At 40.8% G+C, this 25,025-nt stretch overlaps 1 protein-coding gene across 1 annotated transcript in view; it reads right to left on the minus strand.

Annotated features, from left to right (window-relative positions):
* Positions 1-25,025, minus strand: part of Nipal2 (NIPA like domain containing 2) — a 96,225-nt gene that overhangs the window by 7,216 nt on the left and 63,984 nt on the right. The window contains exons 4-6 of the mRNA XM_029562790.1: positions 20,713-20,834; positions 11,394-11,490; positions 1,168-1,303 (exon numbers count right to left, since the gene is read on the minus strand). Of these exons, the coding sequence (XP_029418650.1) occupies positions 1,168-1,303; positions 11,394-11,490; positions 20,713-20,834 (355 nt within the window). The remainder of the gene's footprint in view (positions 1-1,167; positions 1,304-11,393; positions 11,491-20,712; positions 20,835-25,025) is intronic.

Below are 25,025 nucleotides of genomic sequence, written 5' to 3' on the forward strand. Positions count from 1 at the left end.
TGAGTGTGTGGGTGTGTGTGTGTGTGTGTGTGTGTGTGCGTGTGTGTGTATACCTATCTAAACAGACCTCAGGTAATTTTAATGGGAAAATAAGGCTGAGGACCACATTTTTACTGTATTATGGGTGGAGAGAGTGAATTAAGGGTGACAGGATGTAGTCTTCCTTCAGTTGTGTCTGCCTTTAAGTTCATGAAGCATAGTGTAAGGGCAATGACACCCATCACTAAATCCCTAAAGACACTGTAGCAGTATCCACTGATTCAGAAGAAAGAAGAAACAAATAACAATATTCAAGCGTGATAAACGCACTTGGTCTCAGGAGGACTTGACAAATAAACAGCGACAAAACACTGGATTTCTCTTGTCACCCTCCAGGCCTAGGACCTACTTATAAACAATAGCAAGTAGCTATTACTGTCACCTGCAGAAGGAACCACTCATATTACCAGACTGAGCTCTGGTTTCCTTGCTGGCACTAGGGTGATGCTTTTGGATAGCATTTTGGGGTGAACAGAAAGCTCTCTGGCCAACTCATGAGAGCCTAGGTTTAATTACAATGTGGAATTGGGGGCTGTGATTAAAGCAGATGGAGGCAGAAATTAAAAATGTTCCATGTCACCAGTATGAGGACCCAAGAGAAACATGAAACAACTATTCTGCAATCCCATGGGTACAAAGTGAAATTCTGGCCGAAGATGCAAAGTTCTGGGGAAAGGATTTTCCTCCCAGCCAAACGTCTGGTTTTGTCCATCTCTGGGCAATTAGTGAGCATGAGCTAAGAAATGGAGGTGAAGGGTTCATGCGTTTCCTATATTTAGAATGAAATCCTGGATGTGGACCTGCCCTTTTGATTTATTGCTAATGACAACCTGTGTACGATGGATATTAATTACAAGCAGAAGAGCATCAGGAAAGCATCAAAGCACACTTAGCTGGATTATGGCTGCTCTTTAGAATGCACAAGACATGAAGGCGGTGCCGAATACAAACTAATTATTGGATAGGAAAGAAGAAAGCAAGGCATGCGGGCTGTAGATAAGCTGGAGTCTCTTCACCCTGAGAGACCCATTGTCTCTCACTTTAACTGTATCTAAAGCCAATAGAGATGAATGCTCAGAGAAGCACAGGAATGCCAAAAGGTCATTGAGTATGTAGACGCTAACTTACTTGACTTGGAAAACACAAGATGCTATCATGATGACAAACATGATATAGAAGATGGGGTAAGTTAGTTGCATTTTATCCATCATAGAAAAAGTGATCATGCCTGAGACAGCTTTTACTGAAATAACAGTCAATGAGGCTGGAAAATAAAACAGAAACACAAATACATATTTGAGACAGATACATTGCTTAAGTGTACTTGTGGAGTGACAAAATACCAATTTGCTTTAAGAATGATGTTGTGAGGGGCATGGGGAGGACAAGACTCTAATAGGGCAGGACTTTTGATCGCTTAAATCAGCTAAGCTCCACTGTGGGACTGAGTGCTTTCTACTTTAGGAGCACGATGCTTATATTCCGGTCTTAGCTGTGGAGAGGATGCTGTGTAGATTATAATTTCGAGTGGGTGGGAATGGCAAAAACAGTGAAGGGAGGCAATGGGTTAGGCTGTCCTTGGGGCATTAATGAGAAAATGATAAACTACAGGCAAAAAGTTCAAAGCTACATAGGCAGGAAGACAGGAAGTAGAAAGCTGCGACTCCTTGAGTTTGCTACGGGTTGTACTGTGTGAACCCTTCTGTTAGGAGATGCCTAGACACTGTCTTACACTTTGACAAAGACAGTAAAGAGAAGCAGGATCAGAACTGAGTATTCATTTCTCAGATTGAACTATAAAACTGATTATTTTCATAAGCAGTATCTACTTATTTTCTGTGCTGAGGAGGGACCCTTCTGGGAACAAATTTTTCATAGGTTCCAGAGAACAATTAAGAAAAACAGACTTGAAAATGGACTATGAAAGCAATGCTTATTTTCTTTTCACATTTCTGTAGGAATACAATACTTTCTATCTATCCTTGAAACTACGCTACAAACAATTCCTAGCTTAGCTGAAATCTGCAGAAAACTGCATGTTAGGAGCTAAGTAGATGGATCAATGAGTAAAGTGCTTGCTACCTAAGTATAAAGGCCTGATTAGGATCCCCAGAGCACACCTAAATGCAAGGTGTGGCTGTGTACATCTGTAATCCCCAGGCTGGGAGTTGGGGTGGAGAGCGGTAGATCCCAGGGGCTCACTGACCAGCCAGCCTAGCTGAAACAGCAAGCTCCAGATTCAGTGAGAGACCCTGTCTCAGAAAATAAGGCAGAAAAGCAACTGAGGAAGACATTCCAAAGTCAACCTCTGGCCTCCATACATACCCACAAGGGTGAGGGCACCTGTACACACAAGTACACACACAAGCCTGCACACACACACACACACACACACACACACACACACACGCACACAAGAAAATTCACAAATAATTTTTACATAAAATAAAATCATTAGAAGCTAAGGGCAACGGGAAAGAGAAGCACTCTTACATTGCTGCTGGTGTACTTGTCCATAACATACCAAAATTATTCCCTCTTTAGCTTTTGAAAAGATAAATATAAAAATATATAAAGGATATATTTAAAATAGGCAAGGAGTCTTCATAATTTTTTTCCAAAATCTGAAAATATACTTGAAGGATTCTAGGGCATACTTCCAAACTAGGCATTTTCTTTCAAATAGAAATCATAATTACCAGAGCAGACTAAGAGCTAAATTCTAAAATGAATCCCCAATCTGAGAAAAGAAGTCCTTATAACAATGACCCACTCTATCTTTAAATATCTTTTGACCTGGTCTGTTTACAGATGTCAGATGTCATAACTCTGATTATGAAATAGTCCTATCTTAGCTAATCTCTTAAACTGTACAAAGATTTGTATGTGACTTGGTATAAGTTTGTTGGTCAGCTCTTCAGGGACCTTATTTCTTCCTAAAACACTTTTGCTGAAATTGGAGCACAGTGTGGTTACAGTCTTGTGGTCTGGACAGGCAGGTCTCCCAGAGGGGTAATAGAGAAGGAGTTGAACATACAGTTCCATTAGTCTGAGAACCTCAGGATTATGGAGGACCTTAAAGGTCAGCTAATTTAACTGCCAAATAATTTTAAATTATACTTAAGCAAAAAATCACCCCCAAAACCCCACTAGAATTCTTTATAAAGCTGCTAAGCAAACCATCAACTTCTATAATTACTCATATTTTTGAAGCATGCATAATCACTATTTATTATATGTCTGAGTTATTTCTAGACTGGTGTCAAGTACTTCAAAGTTTTTTATTTTGTTATTTTTGGGGGTTGGGGAATGTGGCTGATGAAGATAGGTACAATTAGAAAATTGTAATATAGCACCATTCTAATACTATATATACAAAAATAGGGTACTTATGTATGTGTCCTCGTTTGCTTTCCTGTTGCTGTGATAAAACACTGAGTCACAGTTCATCATCAAGGCAGGAACCTGGAGCAGAATCTGAAGCAGAGGTCATGGAGGAATGCTGTTTACTGGCTTGCTCCCCATGGGTTGTTCAGCTAATTTTCTTAAATAGCTCAGGACCACCTGCCTAGGAATGGCACTGCCTCGAGTGGGCTAGGCCCTCCTACATCAATTAACAATTATGAAAATTCCTCAAAGACATGCCCACAGGCCAGTCTGATGGGAGAAATTCTTCCATTGAGGTTCTTTCTTCTCAGGTGACTCTAATTTGTGTCAAATTGATAAAAACTAGTACAGTATACAAAGAAAAAGGGCTAGAAAAACTACCTTAAGATATTGTCAGTTCAGTAAGACCCTATTGCTGAAAACAACACATCCTTAAGTCATGAAACATGGAGAAATCAAACAGGTTCTGACCTGGAAGCTTCATTCCTGTGGGCTAGCTTTCATAGTGCTGAAAGGTGCTATGGAGGCTATCAGAGGAGAAACATAATCCTCAATATTATCCAGCTGTGACCCTGTGAGATGCAAAAACAACTGACTTTGGCAAGGCATGCCCACTAGTGCAATAGTGGCATGAATGTTATAGGAGCAACCAAACACCTTGTGATTGTATTTATGGCCCATTCTCTGACCACACCTGGCACCATTAGGGGGGGCCAAGAACCTGGGGCTAAATTGGTCATGGGCCTAGGGGAGAACCTGTTACTAATAGTCTATTAAATGTACATAGTATTAAAGCAACTCCTAATGACTTTTTGCTATACCTATGGGTTAGTAGATCTCTCAACCCTCATCAAAGAAGCTTCTTCTTGCAGTAAAAGGCAATTATCACAGAGACTCACAACTGGTCAACATGCAGAGAATAAGAGACTACAGAGTACTCAGCCTTAAATGGGATATCTATATCATACCACTTCCTCCAAGGCTCAGGGATCTTTGTGGAAGAGAGGGTGAAAGACTAAGAGTCAGAGATGGTCAGTCACTACAAGGAAACAGTGTTTTCTAGCAGGGCAATGACAGATATTAACTCACAACAATTGTGACAATACATACAAGACCTGTTGAAGCTCAACCCAGACAAAATTCTGGCATGGAGCGGGGAGGTGGTTATGAAGTCCCAACCATAACTAAGGAGCTATTGGCATATGATAGCTACTGGGTGAGGAAGAATCTGTTTTCTTTAAGGGTGTGGTCCCTGGTAGGTTTATTACACTCCAGGGCTAGTTCCACACTCAAGAGTATCTGGGCAACATAAATTGGACTCCATGGGGTGGGAGAAGAAAAAACACACAAAGGGTACTGGAGAGATGACTCAGTGGTTAAGAACACTTACTCGTTGCCCTTCCAGAGGACCTGAGTTCAGTTCCCAGCACCCACCTCAGGTAGCTCACAATTGCCTGCAACTCAGGCTCCAGGGGATCTGACGCCGCTTTCTGGCCTCCACCAGCATGCACACCAGCATGCACACATGCATGGCATGTATTCACATGGGCACACACATACATATAAATACAAATTTAAAAGAACAAAAATGAAAAAAAAGAACACAAAGATGGTAGGTAGGGAGATAGGAGTAGATCTGGGAGGAGTTGGGAGAGGGGAGAATATAATTGAAATATATTGTAGGAAACTATCAAAGAAATAATAAAAGACACTGTCAATTGTTATCTGTAACACTGGGAATATGAAAAACTCAAAATACTTATTTAGATTTATAAAAATATATGTGTTCATTAAAAATGTATATGTTCGTAAGAAAATGCAGAAAGGCTTAGAAAGAAAAATGAAAATCATCTGTAATCTCAACACTAGTGCTCAATTCAGTTTTTGACATTTGGGCACATCATGATTTTGCTTTTTGCAAAGGAGCATGTATGGAAACATGTGACTCATAGGGTACACACCACTTGGGAACCTATTTCCCATCACCATTGAGTAGTTTCTATGCCACAAAGTATTCTAAAGCCTTTTATTGGCTGTCAAGAATGCCTTTGTATGAAATGTATAATTTATTTTGACAATTCCCTATTTTTGGATATTTAGATTAAATCAATTTTCTTTTACTATTAAAATGAGGCTGCAGCGAATATTCTTGAACACAAATCTGTCCATCATCCTGCCTATTTCTTTGGAAAATCACCTGAAGGGGAATGACTGTGTTGACAGCCATTGTGTGAAGGCTTCTGAAACACCGGCAAGCCGCCTCCTGGAGGATGGCAGTCACAATGTCTACCTTGTCACAGTCTTCATGACATGATCTTTGTTGTTTTCTTTCTACCTTTCTCTACTTTCTTAATTATCAAGTGCAAACACAAATTCCCTTCGTTGCTGTAATACCATTTCCCCCAGCATCCTTGTACCCATGTGTGATATTTGGCTATCTTACTTTATGCTTAGTTCTTCATTCCATTCTAAGGATTACTAGGTGCCAGATCCTATGTGAATATTTCTAGATCAAAGATCATTTGTTAATTTTGCTTTGACAACCAGAGTGTGCTAAAAATAGGTCAGTTTTTCTGGCTTTCCCAGGATTCTGACCCTCATGAGGGCTGTGCATAGAAGCTTCAGTCATGAAACGTGGAGAAATTTTAAGAAAATTTCTTTTAAGAAAAGAGGTTGCAAGCTTGTCAATGGCAATATTCACCATGCTATGCAACAGAACTCAAAAACTAAACCAAACCAAAACGACCAAAAAAACCCCTCACCATTTCTCTGAGATTCCAATGACATTTAAAATCGCTGCCGGGCGTGGTAGTGCACACCTTTAATCCCAGCACTTGGGAGGCAGAGGCAGGCGGATCTTTGTGAGTTCAAGGCCAGCCTGGTCTACATAGCAAGTTCCAGGACAACTGGGGCTACAGGGAGACCCTGTCTCAAAAAGACAAAAAAAAAAATTGCTAATAAAACATATGTTAAACGTTTTCATCACAAAAAGGTCACTATTTGAGGTAATGGATTTGCTACCTAGCTTCATTTGATTATTCCAATGGTGTTCATAAATCATAACATCTCTGTTCCATAAATTTGTACTGTTATGTCAATTTATAATTTGAAAAATATATATGTATAAAAGAAATGGCATCACCAGGCACAGGCAAATGCAGCTACTCACTGGAGGCTTTCCTTCCCTTCCCCTCTCTTTTTCTTTTTCTGATTTTTTTGGAAATAGGGTCTCATGTTATCCAAGATGGCCTCAAGCTCAATTATATAGCTTAGTTTGGCTTTAAACCCCTGCCTTCATCTCTGAAGTACTGGAATGACAGGCATGTCCCACCATATCTGGCTTCTATTTTTTAGAGACAGTTTTTGATCTATCACACCATCAGTATTAGATCAATAACAAAGAAACACTGCAGGCCTGCTCCCTCTCACTCAGTGCCCACTTTGCCTCATGTGTGCTTCCCATCACAGTGCAGGGAAGTATGTTGTGTGATACTTTCCCCATTTTATGTAACACTATAAAATTTTAAAATCTGCTACAAGAGTTTCATAACCATTTTTTCTTGTAAAAGTCACTGATGATTACTGTAAAATACCCAAAGATCAAGATGTGCACAGTGAAGGGTGGCTATCTTTTTTCATTTCTTACTGTAATGAGAGCACTTCTGGTATTTCACCATCCAGTTCTTCAGCAGGTTTGAATATTAAAATTTTAACATGCTTTTCAACATATATTGAAATAACTACATGGCATTTCCTTCTTGTTTATTTTTCTGGCTTTGTTGAGGGATCATTGAAAAATAACATTGTATAAATTTAAGTGTGCAACATGACAATTTGATGTACATATTATGTAACAAAATGATTATCATATTCAGGTTGGTCAATACATCTAACATCTTTACTTTAAAAAATTATTTATTTTTATGTGCATGAGTGTTTTGCCTGCATGTATGTAAGTGCACCTGTGTCATGCAATGCCCACGGAGGCCAGAAAAGGGTGTTGGATCCCTGGAACTGGAGTTACAGATGGTTATTAGCCACCATGTGGGTTCTGGGAGCTGGCAAGAGCAGTCAGTGCTCTTCACTTTTGAGCCACCTCTTCAGCCCCACACCCATCATTTTCCACCCATCGTTTTATGTGTATATAGTGAGAACACTTAATACGTACTGTCATAAAATTCTAGTTATATAATACAGCATTGTTAGCTGCAATCACCATTTTGTATATTGAGGCCCCAGAACATGCTCAACTTCTGACTCAAAGTCTGTACTCCTTGACCAACATCTCAGTATTTCCCTTTGACTCATTAACACAAAATAACAAGTTTCAGCATGACGACTTTTTTTTTGGTCTTTTTGAGACAGGGTCTCCCTGTAGCCCCAGCTGTCCTGGATTCACTATGGAGACCAGGCTGGCCTCGAACTCACAGAGATCTGCCTGGGATTAAAGGCGTGTGCCACCACGCCCAGCTCAGCATGACATTTACACATATGTGTCATTATACATTGAAATTAGAAAAGGTAATGGATTTATTTTTTTAATATGAAATTACAAAAATTTAAATAATTTACTCTGTGTGTGTGTGTGTGTGTGTGTGTGTGTGTAAGTCAGAGGACAATTGGCAAGAATTAGTGTTCTCCTTTTACTGTGTGGGTCCCAGGGATTGAACTCAGGTTGCCAGGCTTGTTGACAAGCACCTTTACCCACTGAGCTATCTCACTGGCCTCTCTTAACAGATTTCTTAATCATCTTTTCTTAGTTAAGTCAAGTGTTCATTGCATGCTCCCTGTGCTTGGCTCCAGGTAAAATATATGTACTACAAACAAAAGGCATGTTTTTTATGTTCACAGGATTAATCTGACAAACTAAGCTCATAACAATGTATTAAACATTTAAGTAGAATATAAATGAAAAATATTCTAAGTGTCACAAAGGGAAAGATCCAGTTTCATTAGATCTCTTGGTTATGAAGCATTTTTTTTCAGATTTGTGATCAACATTATCTGATTATGTTTTAGAAAGGAACATTTTCTTCTTATGTCCACAAATGGTTCCAACATTAGAATGATCTGTTCCTTTAGGTTTGAAGGCATTATCTTGGAAATGGTGTAGGCTTAGTTCTTTTTTTAGGACATGGCTTTTAAATAACTTTCTTCCTTATTTTCATTTAAAAACAAGCAATGTGTCTATGCTTTAATACACATTTGTATATGTCTTTATTTCCACTTACCTATCTCTCCTCTGTATTTATTTTCAAAGATTTATTTCAAATTATGTGTCTGTGTGTGGATATGTGCATGAGTAGGTGCTTGTGGAGCCAATAGAGGGTGTTGGATTCCCTGGAGCTATAGTTACAGGCAATTGTGAGCTTCCTGATGTGGGTGCTGGGAACTGAACTCATGTCCTCCGCAAGAGAAATGCATGCTCTTAAGAACCATCTCTCCAGCCCCCTCCACTCTTTATTTTTGAATATTTGTTCTTTTTTTTTTTCTGATGGAGGATATATTTTATTTGTTGTCTTTTAAGAGTTGCTTCTTGGGTTCATTTCTCAACTCATTGCTTTTATGTTTTTTATTGCATTGATTTTTGCCTTTATTTAAAATTTTGGATTGATTTATTTTTATTTTATGTGTATGAGTGTTTTGCCTGCATGTACATAAGCGCACCATGTGAATGCAATGCCTTTGGAGGCTGAAGAGGGCATCAGATCTCCTGGAGCTGGAGTTATAGACAGTGCTAAGTCATCATGTGTGTGTTGGGAACTGAACCTGAGTTCTCTCTGCAAGAGCAGCCAGTGCTCTTAACTACAGAGCCAGCTCTCAAGTCCTTTTGTCTTTATTCTGATAAATTGCTCCTTTATGTCTTCCCCAGTTATGTTTTTTAAGGTGGGGTCTCCCTGTACCCCAGCTAGCCTTGGAACTTGCTATGTAGACCAGGCTGGCCTCAGTGTCACAGATATCCACCTGCCTCTGCCTCTCAAGTGCTCAGATTAAAGGCATGTGCCATCATGTCTTCCTTAATTTTTACTTCATGTTTTTTTCTAACTTATGAGCTGAATGTGCTTTGACTTACATTAAGATGATAATTTCCTGGGAACACAGTGTCACTAACTGTAGGCTTTAATATTAAGTATTTTTCCACAATAATCTTTAATATACATGCTGCAATTAGACCTTGCTTTCTGCTTTGCCCAGCTGCAGTTGAGTACTGTTAACATTTCCAGGTGGCAGGCTTTTACTGGTTTCTATTGTTGTTATTTTCTATTTTTATTTCATTGTGAATGTGGTTCATTCTATTTCAACTTCCTGGAATTTATCACAGACTTTTTTTTTGGTTGCCAGTTATAAAATCAACATTTGTAAATGATATACAATCCCTAGAAAGAAAGAGCACTGTTTTCAGAAGTTAGAGTTCAGTATTAGAGGGTCCAGTTCAACACTAAGTATTCAAGTCTTCTATCCCAACAAATTTATGTCTTTCTCTTCCATCAGCGAGAGAACCCTCCACTCCTCTTATCTTCCTATTAATGTAGTTTTGCATCTTTCTGAAGATTTTCCACTGCACACAAAGGCATGATGTATCTTAGGTTCTTCTTATCAGAATAAATGACTCCTGTTTGTTACATTTAGTGTTTTCTGTCTTGATTCTAATGTAGTAACATCATGATCCCTACTTTCTTCTACTTTCCGTTTCTTCTACTTTCAGTTCAGACTTTCTCTTATGAGTTGCATAGTTCTAGGTAAAACATTTTGTATCTAGTCTAATTAGTCAGAAGGTAAGCTGGTCCTGGAGGAGGAGCCTACATTTGTACTAAGTGCTAAACATGGTAGCGGTAGGGGCCAGAGGAAGAGGAGGCATCAGAAGGACCCATTCTGGGAGCTAGCAGGGGTGCAGCTATTTTAATAACTCTCACAGAGCTGCACCCATGCACATGGACTGAATCAATTTAGAACTTTTTTTCAAAACTGGTATGAGAATTTCTTTGAAGTTCAATTTGAAAATCTTTTTAAAAAGCTACGTTAACTTATTCCATTTACATTTATGCTAATAACTTATGTATATTATTATTTTCCTATTTCAACTTTGCTTTATTTTCAATATTATGTATAGTTTCCCTTTTTCTTGTTTGCTTTTGTTCTCGGTTATCTGGAAATCTGAGAAGAAACAATACAAAGTTTCCTCTGTTCTCTTGATCAACAACATACCTGCATATGGTGTAGTGTACATTTATTTCTAAAAGTAACGATCACAAACACAAATCTTCCAATTCAAAGGAGAGGACTAGGTTGATGAGATGGAAAGATGAAAACTCCAGCATCTCATTAACACAGGGGCTGCAGCCTGCTTCAACAGACATCAGTACAATTTACAAAGCTATAGCAAACAGCACGCCATGTTTGGGCCATCTTATGGGCAAAGAAAAAGAAGGGTTAAGTTTCGAAAGAGAATTTCTCAAATGTATAATGAGCTCTCCTAGTGTTGATATATGAGTATGTGAGAGAGATCAAGAGAGATGGGGCTGGAGGGAGAGGAAAAAGGACACAGTCAAGTACAGTTGCTTTACAATCGCTTGTTCCACATATTTGTGTTTCATATAAGTTAACCATATAAGTTATTTTTTAAAATGTAAACAGGATAGACCTTGTTAAATAAGTTCTGATCCAAAGGTTTCAACTGAGTTCATTAGTTTCTTCCTTTTACTATTTTTCAATTATTTGCTTAAAAAATTCTCAATTTTTCAGAGAATAAATAAAATTACCAAGATATGAAAACCTCGACTATATTTTTAAAAGAATTAAATATGTATGAAATGAGAAGTGGATATGCAGAGTATAATATGGATTTTTTTTCCTGAGGGTCAGACTTAGAAGCAGTGAGAGAACAGTGTGTTCAACCAAGTATTTTCCTTCAAACCTATGATGCAGCATATTCACTTAGAGACTAAGAACATGAAATAGGCCCTTACCGAGGAGTGCCACTAGAGTTAGCAGAATCACAATGTGCTTCATTCCTTTTCTTTTATGGAAATATAGAAGGATGCAGAAAGCTAATATTTCTAAAATCTAAAAATGAAAAAGATAAAAAAGAGTAAGTTATTCTACACAGTGTTTAAGATTCCCCGATTATCTTTTTGATTTTGCCACGGTTCTTATGAGGGTTGGGGTGACTCAGGTTCCCAGGGCTGACTCTACATGAGGGGGACCATCAGGATCCTCAGACACCCAGATTCAGAGCTTGACTAACACCTACCCGCCAGTGGCGCCAGTCCAGCTTTCCGGACGTGGCTCCCTGCGACTTCAGTGTCATTTTCCCAAGCGTCTCCTGCCCGTGTGCTGGCTTAGCAGGCCTGCTGTGCTAATACAGGGAATACCCCAACTCTTGATTCCTTGTAGCATGTCCCACTGCAGAGGCCCATAGTGTAAACCATGATCATTATGTCAAAAGAAATTAAAAAGTCAGACTCAGGAAAAGAATGAAAGAAACAATTGTGCATGAGAGTCATCCAGGTTGATGCAAGGGGTGAGGCAGCCAGTCCGTTGCTTGAGTTTCCTATGGTTTTATAAATTCCATTTAGATCAAAAACCAAATTTTCTTCTGGATAACAAAGAGATGTCACCTCATAGATATCTACTGTGTGCCTGCCACAATGGCCTTTGTTCTCTCTTACTCTCCTTTCCTTCTCCCCACCCCCCAATTCTTTGTCATTCTCAGATTGCATCGTGTTCTGCCAAGAATGCCCTTTCACCAATCTCGACACAATGATTCCCTCTAGTCATTCAGCTCAGGTGAAATGTCACCTCCTCTAAGAGCTATTCCTTGATTACTCTGATCTAAAAGACCCACTCAGTCACCCTGTCACCTCTCAGGCTTCGGATTGCTGCAGCCTGTCTTACCATCATCTGGTCTAGTTCTTGGTCATTTGCTCTGTGTTTCTTCTCTCTTCCCAACTAAAGACAGGGGAAGCCAGTTCCACGAAAATGGGAATCTTACCTGTTCTCTTTGTCACTCTATCTGCCTGGCGCGTAGTTGGTCATGCAATAAGTATTTGTGGAATTCATAAGCAAATTATACCTTAAATCTATTTTAAACAACTTGCACAGACTGTTGTAGTTTAAATATGAAATGTCCCCCGTAGGCCCATGTGTTTGAATATTAGGTCCCCAGCTGGTGGTGCTGTTTGGGAAGGGCATGGAACCTAGGAGATGGGGCTTTGCTGGAGGGAAATATGTCACTGGGGGTGGGCTTTCAAGTTTTATAGGCTAGCTCCACTTCCTGTTCTCCTTCTGCTTCCTGTGTTCAGATGAAATGTACTCACTCTGCTTCTTGAATGCCAGGCTCATGCTCCCGGAGCCATGCCTTCTCCCCATGATAGACATGTCCCCTTTGGAACTGTCAGCCAAAAATAAACTTTCTTCCTTAAGCTGCTTTTGTCAGGTTACTCTATCACAGCAGCAGAAAAATAATACACAGACTTGATGTCCAATAAACTCAGCACTCAATAAAGGTCTGAAAGTCTAAAATTTTGCTATTGTGAAGAAAAGCCTAGTTTAAGTTTTGAACTTTCAGTTTTTTTTCATCAAAAAATTTTTTTTTGTCACATTTAAGATAACCTGAAACCAAGGTACAGTTACTGTACTCAGAGGTGGTGTTCCTATGGTGAAACCATAAACATGGAGATTACTTTTCAGACAGGATGAGTAAAAGCACCACTACTAATTTTTTTTCTTTATTTAAAAAAAAATCACTGGGTTTGGGACTGCATTATTTCTAGGACTGAATTTTACTTACAGAACCCTCTCTAAATAACATAAATTTCTGCTTCAGTTCAAGGTTCTGCTATTGGTTTGTTTTCTTTCCCTTACTCCTCTGTGGGTCAGGGAAGCAGCAGGATGAACATTCCATATTTAGAAAGCTTTTCATATAATATGGAAGATTAAATCATCCTTTGAACTTTTCTTCCCCTGGTAAATGGAACCAATTATTTCCCTGTGGGGCTTATGCCCTACAAAAGCTTTTCAAGCACCGTCCCTTTGTCTTCCCCTTCGGCCACTGTGACGTTGGGTGTTCCAGTCTCTGTATACCTCACCAACTGTTAATGGGAAGACTCTCTTGACCTAGTGTCCCTCAGGTGTAGGTTTTCACTGGATGTAACCAGATTGTGTGCAATAGCACTGTGGTCATTACTAGGGAACAGAGGGCTCTCCCTGCACAAGCACATGGAGCATGCGAGCACCTACATGTATGCCCACTCTTAATTTTGGTGCAGAGGATAAAGGTAGTTGTAACCAGTTCTCTCCCCTTAAATTCTACTTCTGTGGCTTCAGATAAATGAAACACGAGTTCTCATTATCCACAGAAGCACTGAAGAGGCTCTTGGTTCCATCTTGTGCCAAGAGGCCACACGGCTCCCAGGGATAAAATATTCAAGTGGTATGAACTGATGCCAATTCTATGTTTTCTTCTCATTGAAATGATCAGTATTGAGGAAGCTGTGATTTTACAGGTTGCTGTGCCCACAGAGAAGATGCATTGCTGACTGCTCTCTGTGAGGTCAACATAACAACAGTTCTTCCAGTGAGCCCACTGTGCACTGTTCTCAGGCCTGTATTTGTATTAACTCATCAAGTCCCCACAACCACTTAAGGAGGTAGGTGCCACAATTATCCCCATTTTATGGGCGAGATGACTGAGGCTCAGGGGTGGAGAGTGTTAAATGATACCGCCCCAGAAGGCAGCATGATGTCACTTGGTCTGAACAGGCTTTTGCTTTAAAGCCTGGATAATGTGACTACGTTATGGCACATGGCACTGGGGCTTCACCACTGTGGTTAAGGTTAGGGACCTGAGATAGGACATGATCCTATATGATTCAGGCACGTGCATCCCTGCAAGCAGAAGGCCTTCCCATTGCAGTCAGGGAGACTGGCAATTCAGGGAAGGCTCAGCCAAGCACTGCTGATGACCACTAGGAGCTGAAAGGACAAGGTGACAGTCGCCTCCCTGGAGACTGACAAGGAGCACAGTCTGCCAGATTTGATCCTAGTTCAGGGGAACCTGGGTCAGACTTTGACTTGGAAATCATTATGGTAATACATTTTTGTTAAGTCATGAAGTTTGTGACAATTTGTTTACAGAATTAAAAGAAAACCGATTCATTGTTTTGGTACCTGAAGTCTTTTCCAAGAAAGAGCCTTCAAGATGATTTTTCTGAATTGACTTTAGGGTTTCTGAACTGGTTCGTGAATCTCATTAGACTTAACGGCATCAGGCACCTGTCACCCTGTTTTTAGTGGTAAAGCAGGCAATGGAAGTCCAGGGGATGATGTGTCAATTTCACCAATCAGAGTCTATCTTTACTATTTTTTTAAATTTTATTTGCTATTTTAATGTTATGTGTACAAGTGTAAGTATGTAAGTGTACCACATGCATGCAATTCCTACAGAGGCCAGAAGAGAGTCTTGGGTCCCCTGGAACTGGAGTTAAGAAAGGTTGTTAGCCACCATGTGGGTGCTGGGAACTGAACCTGGGTCCTCTGGAAGAACCGCAAGTGCTCTTAACTGCTGACCATCTCTCCAGTCCCCAGTCCCATCTTTCTTTTCCTCCTTAAAAAAAAAAAAATGTTTTTTTAAATGTTTTTGGTCTTTTTTGAGACAGCATCTCCCTGTAGCCCCAACTGGCCTGGGACTTGCTGTGTAGACCAGACTGACCTCCAACTCACAGAGATCTGCCTGCCTCTGCCTCCCAAGTGCTGGGATTAAAGGCATGTGCTACCATGCTTAGCCCTATTTCTTTAAAAAAATTATTTTATTTTTATTTATGTGTATGTGTGTGGGTATGTAAATGTGTGAGTGCCCATGGAAGCCAGAAGAGAGCACTGAATCTGGAGCACTGGAGCTAGAGTTATGGGTGCTTGTGAGCTGCCTGACATAGGTGCTGGAATCAAACTCAGGTCCTCTGCAGGAGCAGTACGTGCTCTTAAACCACTGAGCCATCTCTCCAGCCCAATCTTCTTATTTTCTTGAAAGCTCACCCATTCAAATGGTTTCTCTGTCTCACAGGACTGTGCTCTGTCAAGGTTCCCTGTAGACAGATTTGATCCTTGGTAGTCAGTTGTATTGATTCTGCATAAGGAGTTCAGTGAAGTATTATAGCGTGCCCTCCAGAGAAGGACAGCCTTGTTTTGAGTACTGCCTCTCTGACTTTGTATTGGTTGATGGATTGGTTGGTATTTTTGAGAAAGGGTCTCTCTGTAGCCCCAGCTGGTTTTGAACTCACTATGTAGGCCAGGCTGGCCTTTATCTCACAGAGCTCCTCCTACCTCTGGTATTAAAGGTGTGCACCACTATGCCCAGCTGACTTTGTATTTATTAACTTTGGTCAAGTGACTGGGCCTCTCTAAGTCTCAGCTTCCTCTTATGGGAGGTGTAGAAGACAGCGTGCCCACTGCATAGGACTGTGAAGGCCAAGCACAGAATGTGGCCAGAGCTCTGCACAGGGCTTGCTTGGCTGTTCTGTAAGGGCTGGCTACTGTGCTGCAGAAGCATCCTTTGCTGAAGTCACACAGTTTGCTTGCTTCCAGACAATAAGGCAAAAGGACCTCATGCAAGAGATACTGATGCCTAACAAAAGCACAGTTTTCTCCCTCCAGGTTCTCAGAACCTGATGGTGGGTTTTGAAGTCGCTTTGCCAGAACTTCAAACTTAATTATCAGCATTGGGTCACAGAATTACTCCAAATGACAGGTTGGCCCCTGTTGCTGCTTATTTGAGGAAAGAAAATGAGCACTGTGTGGATTATTTTGTGAAGGATTTTATGTTCAAAACAGAGGTTTCAATTTGAGTAGTTTATTGGAAAATCTGGGTGGGCAAAATGGCCACCAACAAGCCTGCCAGAGAACATGAAGTAATTGAAGCTTTGGGGCACTTCCTCACGTGGGCTCTGAAGAAAAAGTTAACAGGTGTTTAAAAAAAGTCTTTGAGAAAACAGCCCCTGGGTGAAACAGGACATACAGGAATAATAAAACCAAACCCATCTCTCTCCTTAAGCATTCTAGCGTTTAACCTGCTGACACAGAAGAGATTCCTCAGAGGACCATGCTATGCAATATTCCTCCAAGATATTTTGACTTTTAGACCCCACTCAGTCCTGACTTTTGGCAAGTACTGGTGAGAACTATGCATTGGTGGCAGACAGGCCTGGATGGCTGTGGTAGTGGCTAAGTAGAAAGCTCTTTATTCTTCCCTGGCCAGCAGACACCAGACTTCTCAAACCCCTTTCCTGCAGAAGAGCACGAAGCGGAGGACAAGCTCATTTTGTTGTCATGAGGCTTTCACTTAGCAGAAACACTGACAGTAAAACAGACATCCATCTGGTCCATGTAAACATATAAGGGAAGGGCATGATGTGGGCTTGTCTGGATTATAACTTCACAGTTCCTTTCTGGAAAAATACAAAACTAAGATTTTAAAATATTTTTATTCATTTAGTAAGTTGTTTAATCAATCTTGAAAGGCAATTCAAAAGTCATATTTATACTTGGTGCGATACATTTTTGAATGACTTGTCAAAAATTAGTCCTTTGGGGGAGGGTGTTAAGACAGGGTCTCACTATATAGCCCACACTGGCCTTGAACTTGTGATTCTTTTGCCTTGGCTTCCTGAGTGCTGGGACTATAGGCATGTGCCACCACACCTTTCTAAAAGAATAGTCTTAATTATGTAATTATTATCTTTGTTGAAAAAAAGAGCACATAATTTGTGACATCCGAAGCTTAAATATTGATTACTTAGATGTTCAACAGATTTAAAGTAAACTTCAGCTCAAAGGTTTTAGTATGTAACTGATCATTCCCAGAGTCTTTAGACATGCAGTTATAAAATGGATTAATTCCAAATTAATGTAGAATTGATCTAGTGCCCTAATGCCAACAGTGCTGCTCAAATGTAGCTTTATTACAGACTAATTTTATGCTATCTTATAAGTACCTAAAATTAGTTACACTTTTCTGTGTGGAATTTACTTTGAAATATACTCTTAATTATTATAATATGATTTTGCAGAAGTAGAGGTCTCGCCCTAGACATTTAAAAAGTTAACTATAAGAATTCTTTTTGGGACTGGAAAGATGGCTCAGCAGTTAAGAGCACCGGCTGCTCTTGCAGAGAACTTAGGTTCAGTTCCCAACACCCCTAGAGCAGCTAACAACTGTGTATAGTTTCAGTTCCAGGGGGTCCAGTGCCCTCTTTTGACCTCTGTGGGCACTGTATGATACAGGTGCACTCACCTACATACAGGCAATACACTCACACATGTAATAAATAAAAAAATAAAATATTAAAAAATTCTCTATAGCCCAAGTTCTAATATATAATTAGCTGGATCAATGAATAAATAAATGGATTTAAGAGTTACATTTGGTAAATTGCAAAGTTAAATTTAGAGTGTGTTTCTTTGCAGATATATAAGGTTTGATAAAAAGTAGTTTGTGATCTGGGGCTGGACCTCAGTGGTGGTGCACTTACCTACCTACCTACCTACCTACCAGTGGCAAAGCCCTGGGTTCAATGCCCCGTATCATGAAGGAAAAAAAGAAAGGAAGAGAAAGGCGGTTTTGTTCTTTTCAAATGTGTTCTCTGGTGTTAAAAACAATACAAGATACATCATCATCAAACAATGCAGTTTATTCCAGGAGAGAAGACTTGATACATCTTTAATCTTCAGAGGACTCAACTCAGGCTATTAATTTTCTGGTCATAGGCTATGTCACTCCTTTGTTACTGGATGAAGAATTTGTTTTGCCTGTAGGCAAAAGTTGTAATGTGTTGGTAAGATTTCAAGTCTGTACTATCATTAAATATTCAATGAAGTATAAAGAACAGAAGTAAATCACAGATTAAAACTCCTAGGTCTTACAGCTGACTGATGAAAGCTGTGGTAGTTGAAAGACTGATGATGATGGACAAATAGGAAAATAAATGGGGCAGGGTGAAGGCATAGAATATGAAAGACCTCAGGAAGGCCAACCTGAATTGGGACTCCCAACCACAAAAGCTCAGGTTGGAGGACAAGGGCTAAGGAAGAGGAGGGGTGACAGAGCTCAGTTAGAAACAAAGTACACGAGAATGAACGTCAGGAGAATAACCCATCAGCAATAAGTGTTTCCTTGGGCAGGGCATTTTGAGTAATGGGCTGACTGATGGGCTGGTTAACCAATAAGTCTCCTGAAGATGTGTGTCACTGGAATAGTGGACAGGTAAATAGACAATAAAGCCATAATATGGCCCGTAGAAAGTGAAGCAAATAGAGCAACTAGTTTGGTAATATTTTCACAGAAGAGGCTGCTCAGAGCAGTGTCCATGAGGGTTCTGGAAGGGGCTGGACTATGGGTCAGAGGATGTAGGGGACTTTTCAGGCAGAGGAAACCATAGACACAGTAGTACTGGGTTATGTGGCATGCAGGATGATGCCTATAGCAATGGTACTGATGATGAGAGCAAGATGACAGACTCATCAAGATGCTACTGGCATGGCCTGAGAAACAGATGATGAAAGTCTGGATTAATACAATGAAAATGGGAATGTAAAAGAGGAGTCAGGTTCAAGAGACTTTAAAACACTCAAGGATAGAGAGTGGGGGATGAAGATGTGGAAGAAGCCATGTGTAGCTCAGGCTTCCCATATGGGATGCTGACACAGAAATATAAGAGATGAGAGAGTTTGGAGGAAAAATACAGCCAGATTTGGATGTGTTAATTTGAGGAACCTATGCAACAACTAGTCAGGAATAAAAATGAGTACACAGACGTGAATGCAGAATGCAGAAGAGCCAGGTAAGGCCTAGATTTGGAAGGTGCATGATGTTGTGGGAACAACAGTGTCATTTTAGAAGACTCAGGGAGCCTATATTGTATAGGTAGATCTGCGGGGTTGGTAGAGGAAGTGACCACCAAGAGCCTGGGGTGGATTAATTATGGAAGGAGAGAAGAAATGTAAAACATATGAGGAAGGCAAGGAAGGAAGACATTCAAGATGAGGGGCATGGAGCTAACACTGCACAAAGTTCAAGAACAGAGAGAGAGAGAGAGAGAGAGAGAGAGAGAGAGAGAGAGAGAGAGAGAGAGAGAGAGAACAATAATGGAGAGAGATCTACTAGACTGTAATGAGAAAGTGGGTGGGACAGCAAAAGTGGGCTACCTGAATACATTTTTAGTGAACTGAAGGGAAACAGGAAAATTTATTAAAGGATGTGTAGCATATGAACATTTAAAAAACACAGGGAAATTAAGTAATTTTTGCAGGGTAAGAGAAAATTATAAAGAGGAAGATAGTGAAGAGAGAATATTTGTAGATATTTGTGTTCTAGTGCTAAGAATTATATGTCAGGGATAGTAAGATGCACAGAACTCTTGTCACACAGACTGCTGAGATACCAGCCTGAGGTACATCTGGGGGCAAAGCTCACCTTTAAAACCTGTAAATGCCAATGCCACCCCTATAAATCCTAGGCATACAGGGTTTGAACATTCAATTTTTCTAATGGCAGTGGACTAGATCAGATATTTTTTTGAGTCACTTCTAATTTTAAAAAATGTATGATTATAGCCGGGCATGGTGGAGCACGCCTTTAATCCCAGCACTCGGGAGGCAGAGGCAGGTGGATCTCTGTGAGTCCAAGGCCAGTCTGGTCTACATAGTGAGTTCCAGGACAGCTGGGGCTACAGGGAGACCCTGTCTCAAAAAGACCAACAACAACAACAACAAAAAGTATGATTCTATAGGCTTTAATTCTTTTTGTTGAATTTATAACTATTTTGCTGACCTAGCTCTTGCTCAACTAGACTATTCCAGTTTCTTTTCCTTGACCTTTCTAGAATGTTTTTTTCTCCAATCTTAGTGGAATTCTGTAGCAAGTTATCTACCATTTCAATCATGTCCTCTCTTTATACTTACCACATCCAGTCACTGTGTAAAATAAGACATCCCGATGAATGGCTTTACATGTCTACCATACCAGCTCATCTCATTCTTTCTTCTATGCATCCCTTGAGACTGTGCATTGCTGCCAGCTCCTTTTTGTCAATATGCTGCTTTGATCTCAATGAGGACTTTTTCTGAAAGATGCTTCAACAGCTGACTTAGTATTTAAAATACTTTGCTACTAATCAAATATATTTACATTGTAGTAAGCTATTGTGCTGAGAAGAGTTACATTAGTTTTCTAACACTGTAGCCATCAGTCTAGCTAATATACCTCTGAAAGAGTAAAATGTTTAGAATTCTTACCACATAGACCAGGAACTGCCAGCCAACAAAGTAATACTGTACTGCTCTTGCTGAGATAGCCTGGGTTATGTTTGGAGCAAAGTTCACCAATAAATACATTCCTGCAAATGCCAGTGTCATACCTTTAAATAAAACATAAAAGACAAACCAAACTGAAAAGGGATACTTAAAGTTTTTTCTTTCTTTTCTTTTCCCCAGTTGGGATAGGCTCTTGCTGTTGTAGCCAGGCTGGTTTGGAACCCAGGATGGCCCTGAATTCACAACATTCCTCTTGCCTCAACCTCCCAAGTACTGAGATCAGAGGTGTGCACCATCAGTACAGCTACCTTAAAGATTTTTCTTGACACAACATTGCCCAGAGAGGAGCATTAATTGCAAATATCCTGATGGTCCCTATTAAAATGCGAGCCACCAAACCACCTCTAGAGAGAATCACATCTGTAAAGGGGGATAAAAGTCAAGGAATGGATGGAGCAGAATGTAACTTCTGACTTCTGTCTGTTGTTCTCAATGAATTCTATCCTCTTCAGGGAAGTTTCCTCAAAGGTAGAGAAGATTAAAACATACATCCATCTGCTTATACCACCAAGTGCACAGTGGCACTACATGGATCTAGATGTATCTAGATCTAGATGGGAGCACCCAGAGGACAGGGAAGACCATCTGTCTTAGTTTGTTTCTCCATTGCTGTGACAATACACTCTGACCACTACCAACTTGGGGAGGAAAGGCTTTATTCATCTTTCATTTCCTGGGTCACAGTTCATTAGGGAGTCCAAGGTAAGAACCTAGGTCTGGAACCTGGAAGCAGGAGCTGGGGCACAGGCCATGGAAGATCACTGCTTACTGACTTGCTCCACTGGCCCCTCCCTGCTCAGCTCACTCAGCTTGCTCTCTTATCCAACACAGGCCCACCTGCCCAGGGGTGGCACTACCCACAGTGGGCTGGGCCCTCCCACATCACTCATCAAGAAAATGCCCCACAGACAGGGCCACAGGCCAATCCAATGGAGGCAATTCCCCAATTGAGGCTCCTCAACCCAGGTGTGTCAAGTTGACACTAAAGCTATCCAGCACTATTGACCCCTTGTCAACTTGACACACAAATACATCACTATTAAACCATAACCTTTACAATTCTTGTCCCCAAGACACAATATTAACATTAATATCACAAGACAGTACAACCTTAAAAACCCCACAATCTTTAAAAAAAAACCCAAACACTTGAAAGTCCATAGTCTCTTTTAAAAGTCTCTCAACTCTGGGTGGGCTTCTGTAAAATCCAAAACTAGTACTGTCTTATTTCAAAGGAGAGAATTGGGCACACCTAAGCAAAACCTGTTGGGGAACCCCGCTGTTAAGGTTGGCTCCTTTCTCAGCAGGGGCTTCCTGCCTGACTTACCTGGAAAGTGCCGCCAAGCAAGGATGCTTGGCCTCATTTAAAACATGACCTTTGGCATAGTTACCTGGAGTAAAAACTACCCCCAGGTTTTTTCTATATGATAATTAGGCATTACCCAATAGTCTGATGATAGGAGCCTACTGCCACATGTAAATAAAGCATACTGTGAGCACCTATCAGCGGAAGCATTGGCTACTGCCTCCACACTATATTTTCCCTAACCCCCACTGAATTAACAGAGCTCTTTCACTGAGTCTGGAGCTGTTTGTATCACTGAACCTGCCTCCAAGGAAGGGCTTTCTTCTGTCTGTGCTCACTGGCCATCCTGACCAGAAGCGTTCGTCGCTTCTGCTCCCTTTGTCCTTGTGGACCAGTGGCCAACGACCAACGAGGAAAGGGAGAGGCCCCATAAAACCAAAGTCCAGTGAAGTAGCTCGAGGCTGGACATCTGGGATTCACTCACAATCTTCTGGCCTCCAAAGGGTTCTGGCAGCTCCACTGCTCTGACTCTTCAGTCCACAGCACACTCAGCTCTTCTTGCAGACCCAGGCAGTTCCATTCTACACCTACTACTGTCCTTGGTGGTCGTCCCATGGTCCCGGTATCTCCAAAAAGCCGGGGTTTCCACTGAAACTGAGGCTATACCTTCACCAATGGCCTTTTCTTGCCTCTTGGGGTGCAAAGCCTCAAATTCTGTCCATGACCCCTTCAATTCTGGGGTCTTTGCTGCAACTGAAGCTGCACTTTCACCTATGGCCTTTCCTGGCCTCTCAGAGTGTCAAGCCTCAGCTGCTCTCTGTGACCCCTTCATGCTTTCAACACCAGAACCATGCAGGAGACTCTTACATATTACCAAGTCCTGCTTCCAGCTTGAAATAGACGTGTGGGTCCCCTCTGTGTGTTGACCCTGAGGAAATACCTCCCAGAAGACTTCACCACAGTGATGCTGGTATCTTGTTACTTACAGCTGATTTTTCAGCCCCAGCTAACCAACATCAATTGTCCCAGTAAAGCAAAGGTATTACTTCAGGTTCTGGTCTCTTCTTAATCACAGCTGATTCTTCAGCCCCAGCTGACCAGACCCACAGATTCTCAATTCAAAATATCACAGAAACAGCCCTGATAGTCTCTGCTTCGCTTTGAAGCGTCACAAGCCAGGCCTCCATGGTTTACAACTCTTTTGGTATAACTTTTCCAAGCTCCAAAGCAACAAACTCTGAGCACGCAACAACTTTTCCAGCCCAAAGTTCCAAACACTTCCACAGTCCTCCCCAAAACACCAAGGTCAGGTCTGTCACAGCAATATCCCACTCTCTGGTACCAATTTCTGTCCTAGTTTGTTTCTCCATTGCTGTGACAATATACTCTGACCACTACCAACTTGGGGAGGAAAGGCTTTATTTAGCTTACATCTCTTGGGTCACAGTTCATTAGGGAGCCCAAGGTAGGAAATCAAGTCTGGAACCTGGAAGCAGGAGCTGGAGCACAGGCCACGGAGGAGAACACAGCTTACTGACTTACTCCCCTGGCCCCTGCTCAGCTTGCTCTCTTATCCAACACAGGCCCACCTGCCCAGGGGTGGCACCATCCACAGTGGGCTGGGCTCTCCCATATCATTCATCAAGAAGATGCCCCTCAGACCTGGCCACAGGCCAGTCCAATGGAGGTAATTCCTCAGTTGAGGCTCCCTCAACCCAGGTGTGTCAAGTTGACACTAAAGCTATCCAGCACACTATCCCATGATGACTAGCTCCCCACTGACTCATCCTTAGAGTCTCTACACTCAGGTAATTTCATACTTTGAAAAACTTGAACAATAAACACTTTAATCGCTGCATTGATGGCAGTCCTTCCAGAAGAAGCTGTGTGAGAGGGGACTCCCTGAGGGCTTTTAACTAATCTAATTTAGGATCTAGAATCCCAAGGTTATCTCAGTAAAGACATAGAATCCCAAGGTTATCTCAGTAAAGACAGACTACACCATAAACCTAAAGACTGGTCTCGTCATGGTTTAGTATTATTTAGAACCATAGAGCCAGGAGATACGTGTGGGAGGGGTGGCCACAGAAGGAGAGGCAGAAGGGTGGAACTTCCCTTTTGGAATGGAAAACTGATATAAGTAGTTTTCAGATACCACACTTAAAACACAACTTGTTTCATCACTGAGATCAGTGCTGCTGTGGATATAATTTACAACCAGCTTGATCAAACTTGGAACAGTCTGATTTGTCTGTAAAGTCTCCTGTTTGAGGTGCCAATTTCCTATTGCTCTTAACTGCATAATTTAGATTTTGAACTCAGTTTCTGAAAACAGTGTTTTGTCTTCTGTAGGAGCAAGACAACAAGCGATTCTGGTTATTGTAGAAGCCAATGAACTTCCTCTAATTTATTTTGTAATATTTTTTTTTCTATGTAAAGAACGTATCTTTAATAATACACAAAGGGAGGTGACAGCTTCTTACATTAAATTCTATACTGAGGCAGTTACAAGAAAAGTGACAAATCTTAATTTTCAATGTGTAACTGACAGTGACTTTTGCACAAACTAAATGTTCGGGGCTTAAAATTCTAAATGAAATGGTGGATTACATTACAAGTTAAACACCCTTGAACCAAAATTCCAAAATTCTAACTGTTTTGAAAACCAGCATAAAGCTACAAGTAAAGAATTTTATATCACAAATCCTTAATTAATGTAGGAAAGTATCAAGATCTTTAAAAAATCATCCTCAGTCTCTGTGTATAAGATACCTATGAAACACAAGTGAATTTCAAATACAGACTTGGGCCTCATATTCAAGATATTTCTTAATGGACATGCAAATATTCTGAATTCAGAAATTAGAAGTACTTATGGTCCTAAATATTTTGAATAAAAGTCTATAACGTAGGAATATTTGATTTCCAG

Source organism: Nannospalax galili, unplaced genomic scaffold, assembly GCF_000622305.1.
Source record: "Nannospalax galili isolate Female #2095 unplaced genomic scaffold, S.galili_v1.0 scaffold334, whole genome shotgun sequence".
Taxonomy (NCBI): Eukaryota; Metazoa; Chordata; class Mammalia; order Rodentia; family Spalacidae; genus Nannospalax; species Nannospalax galili.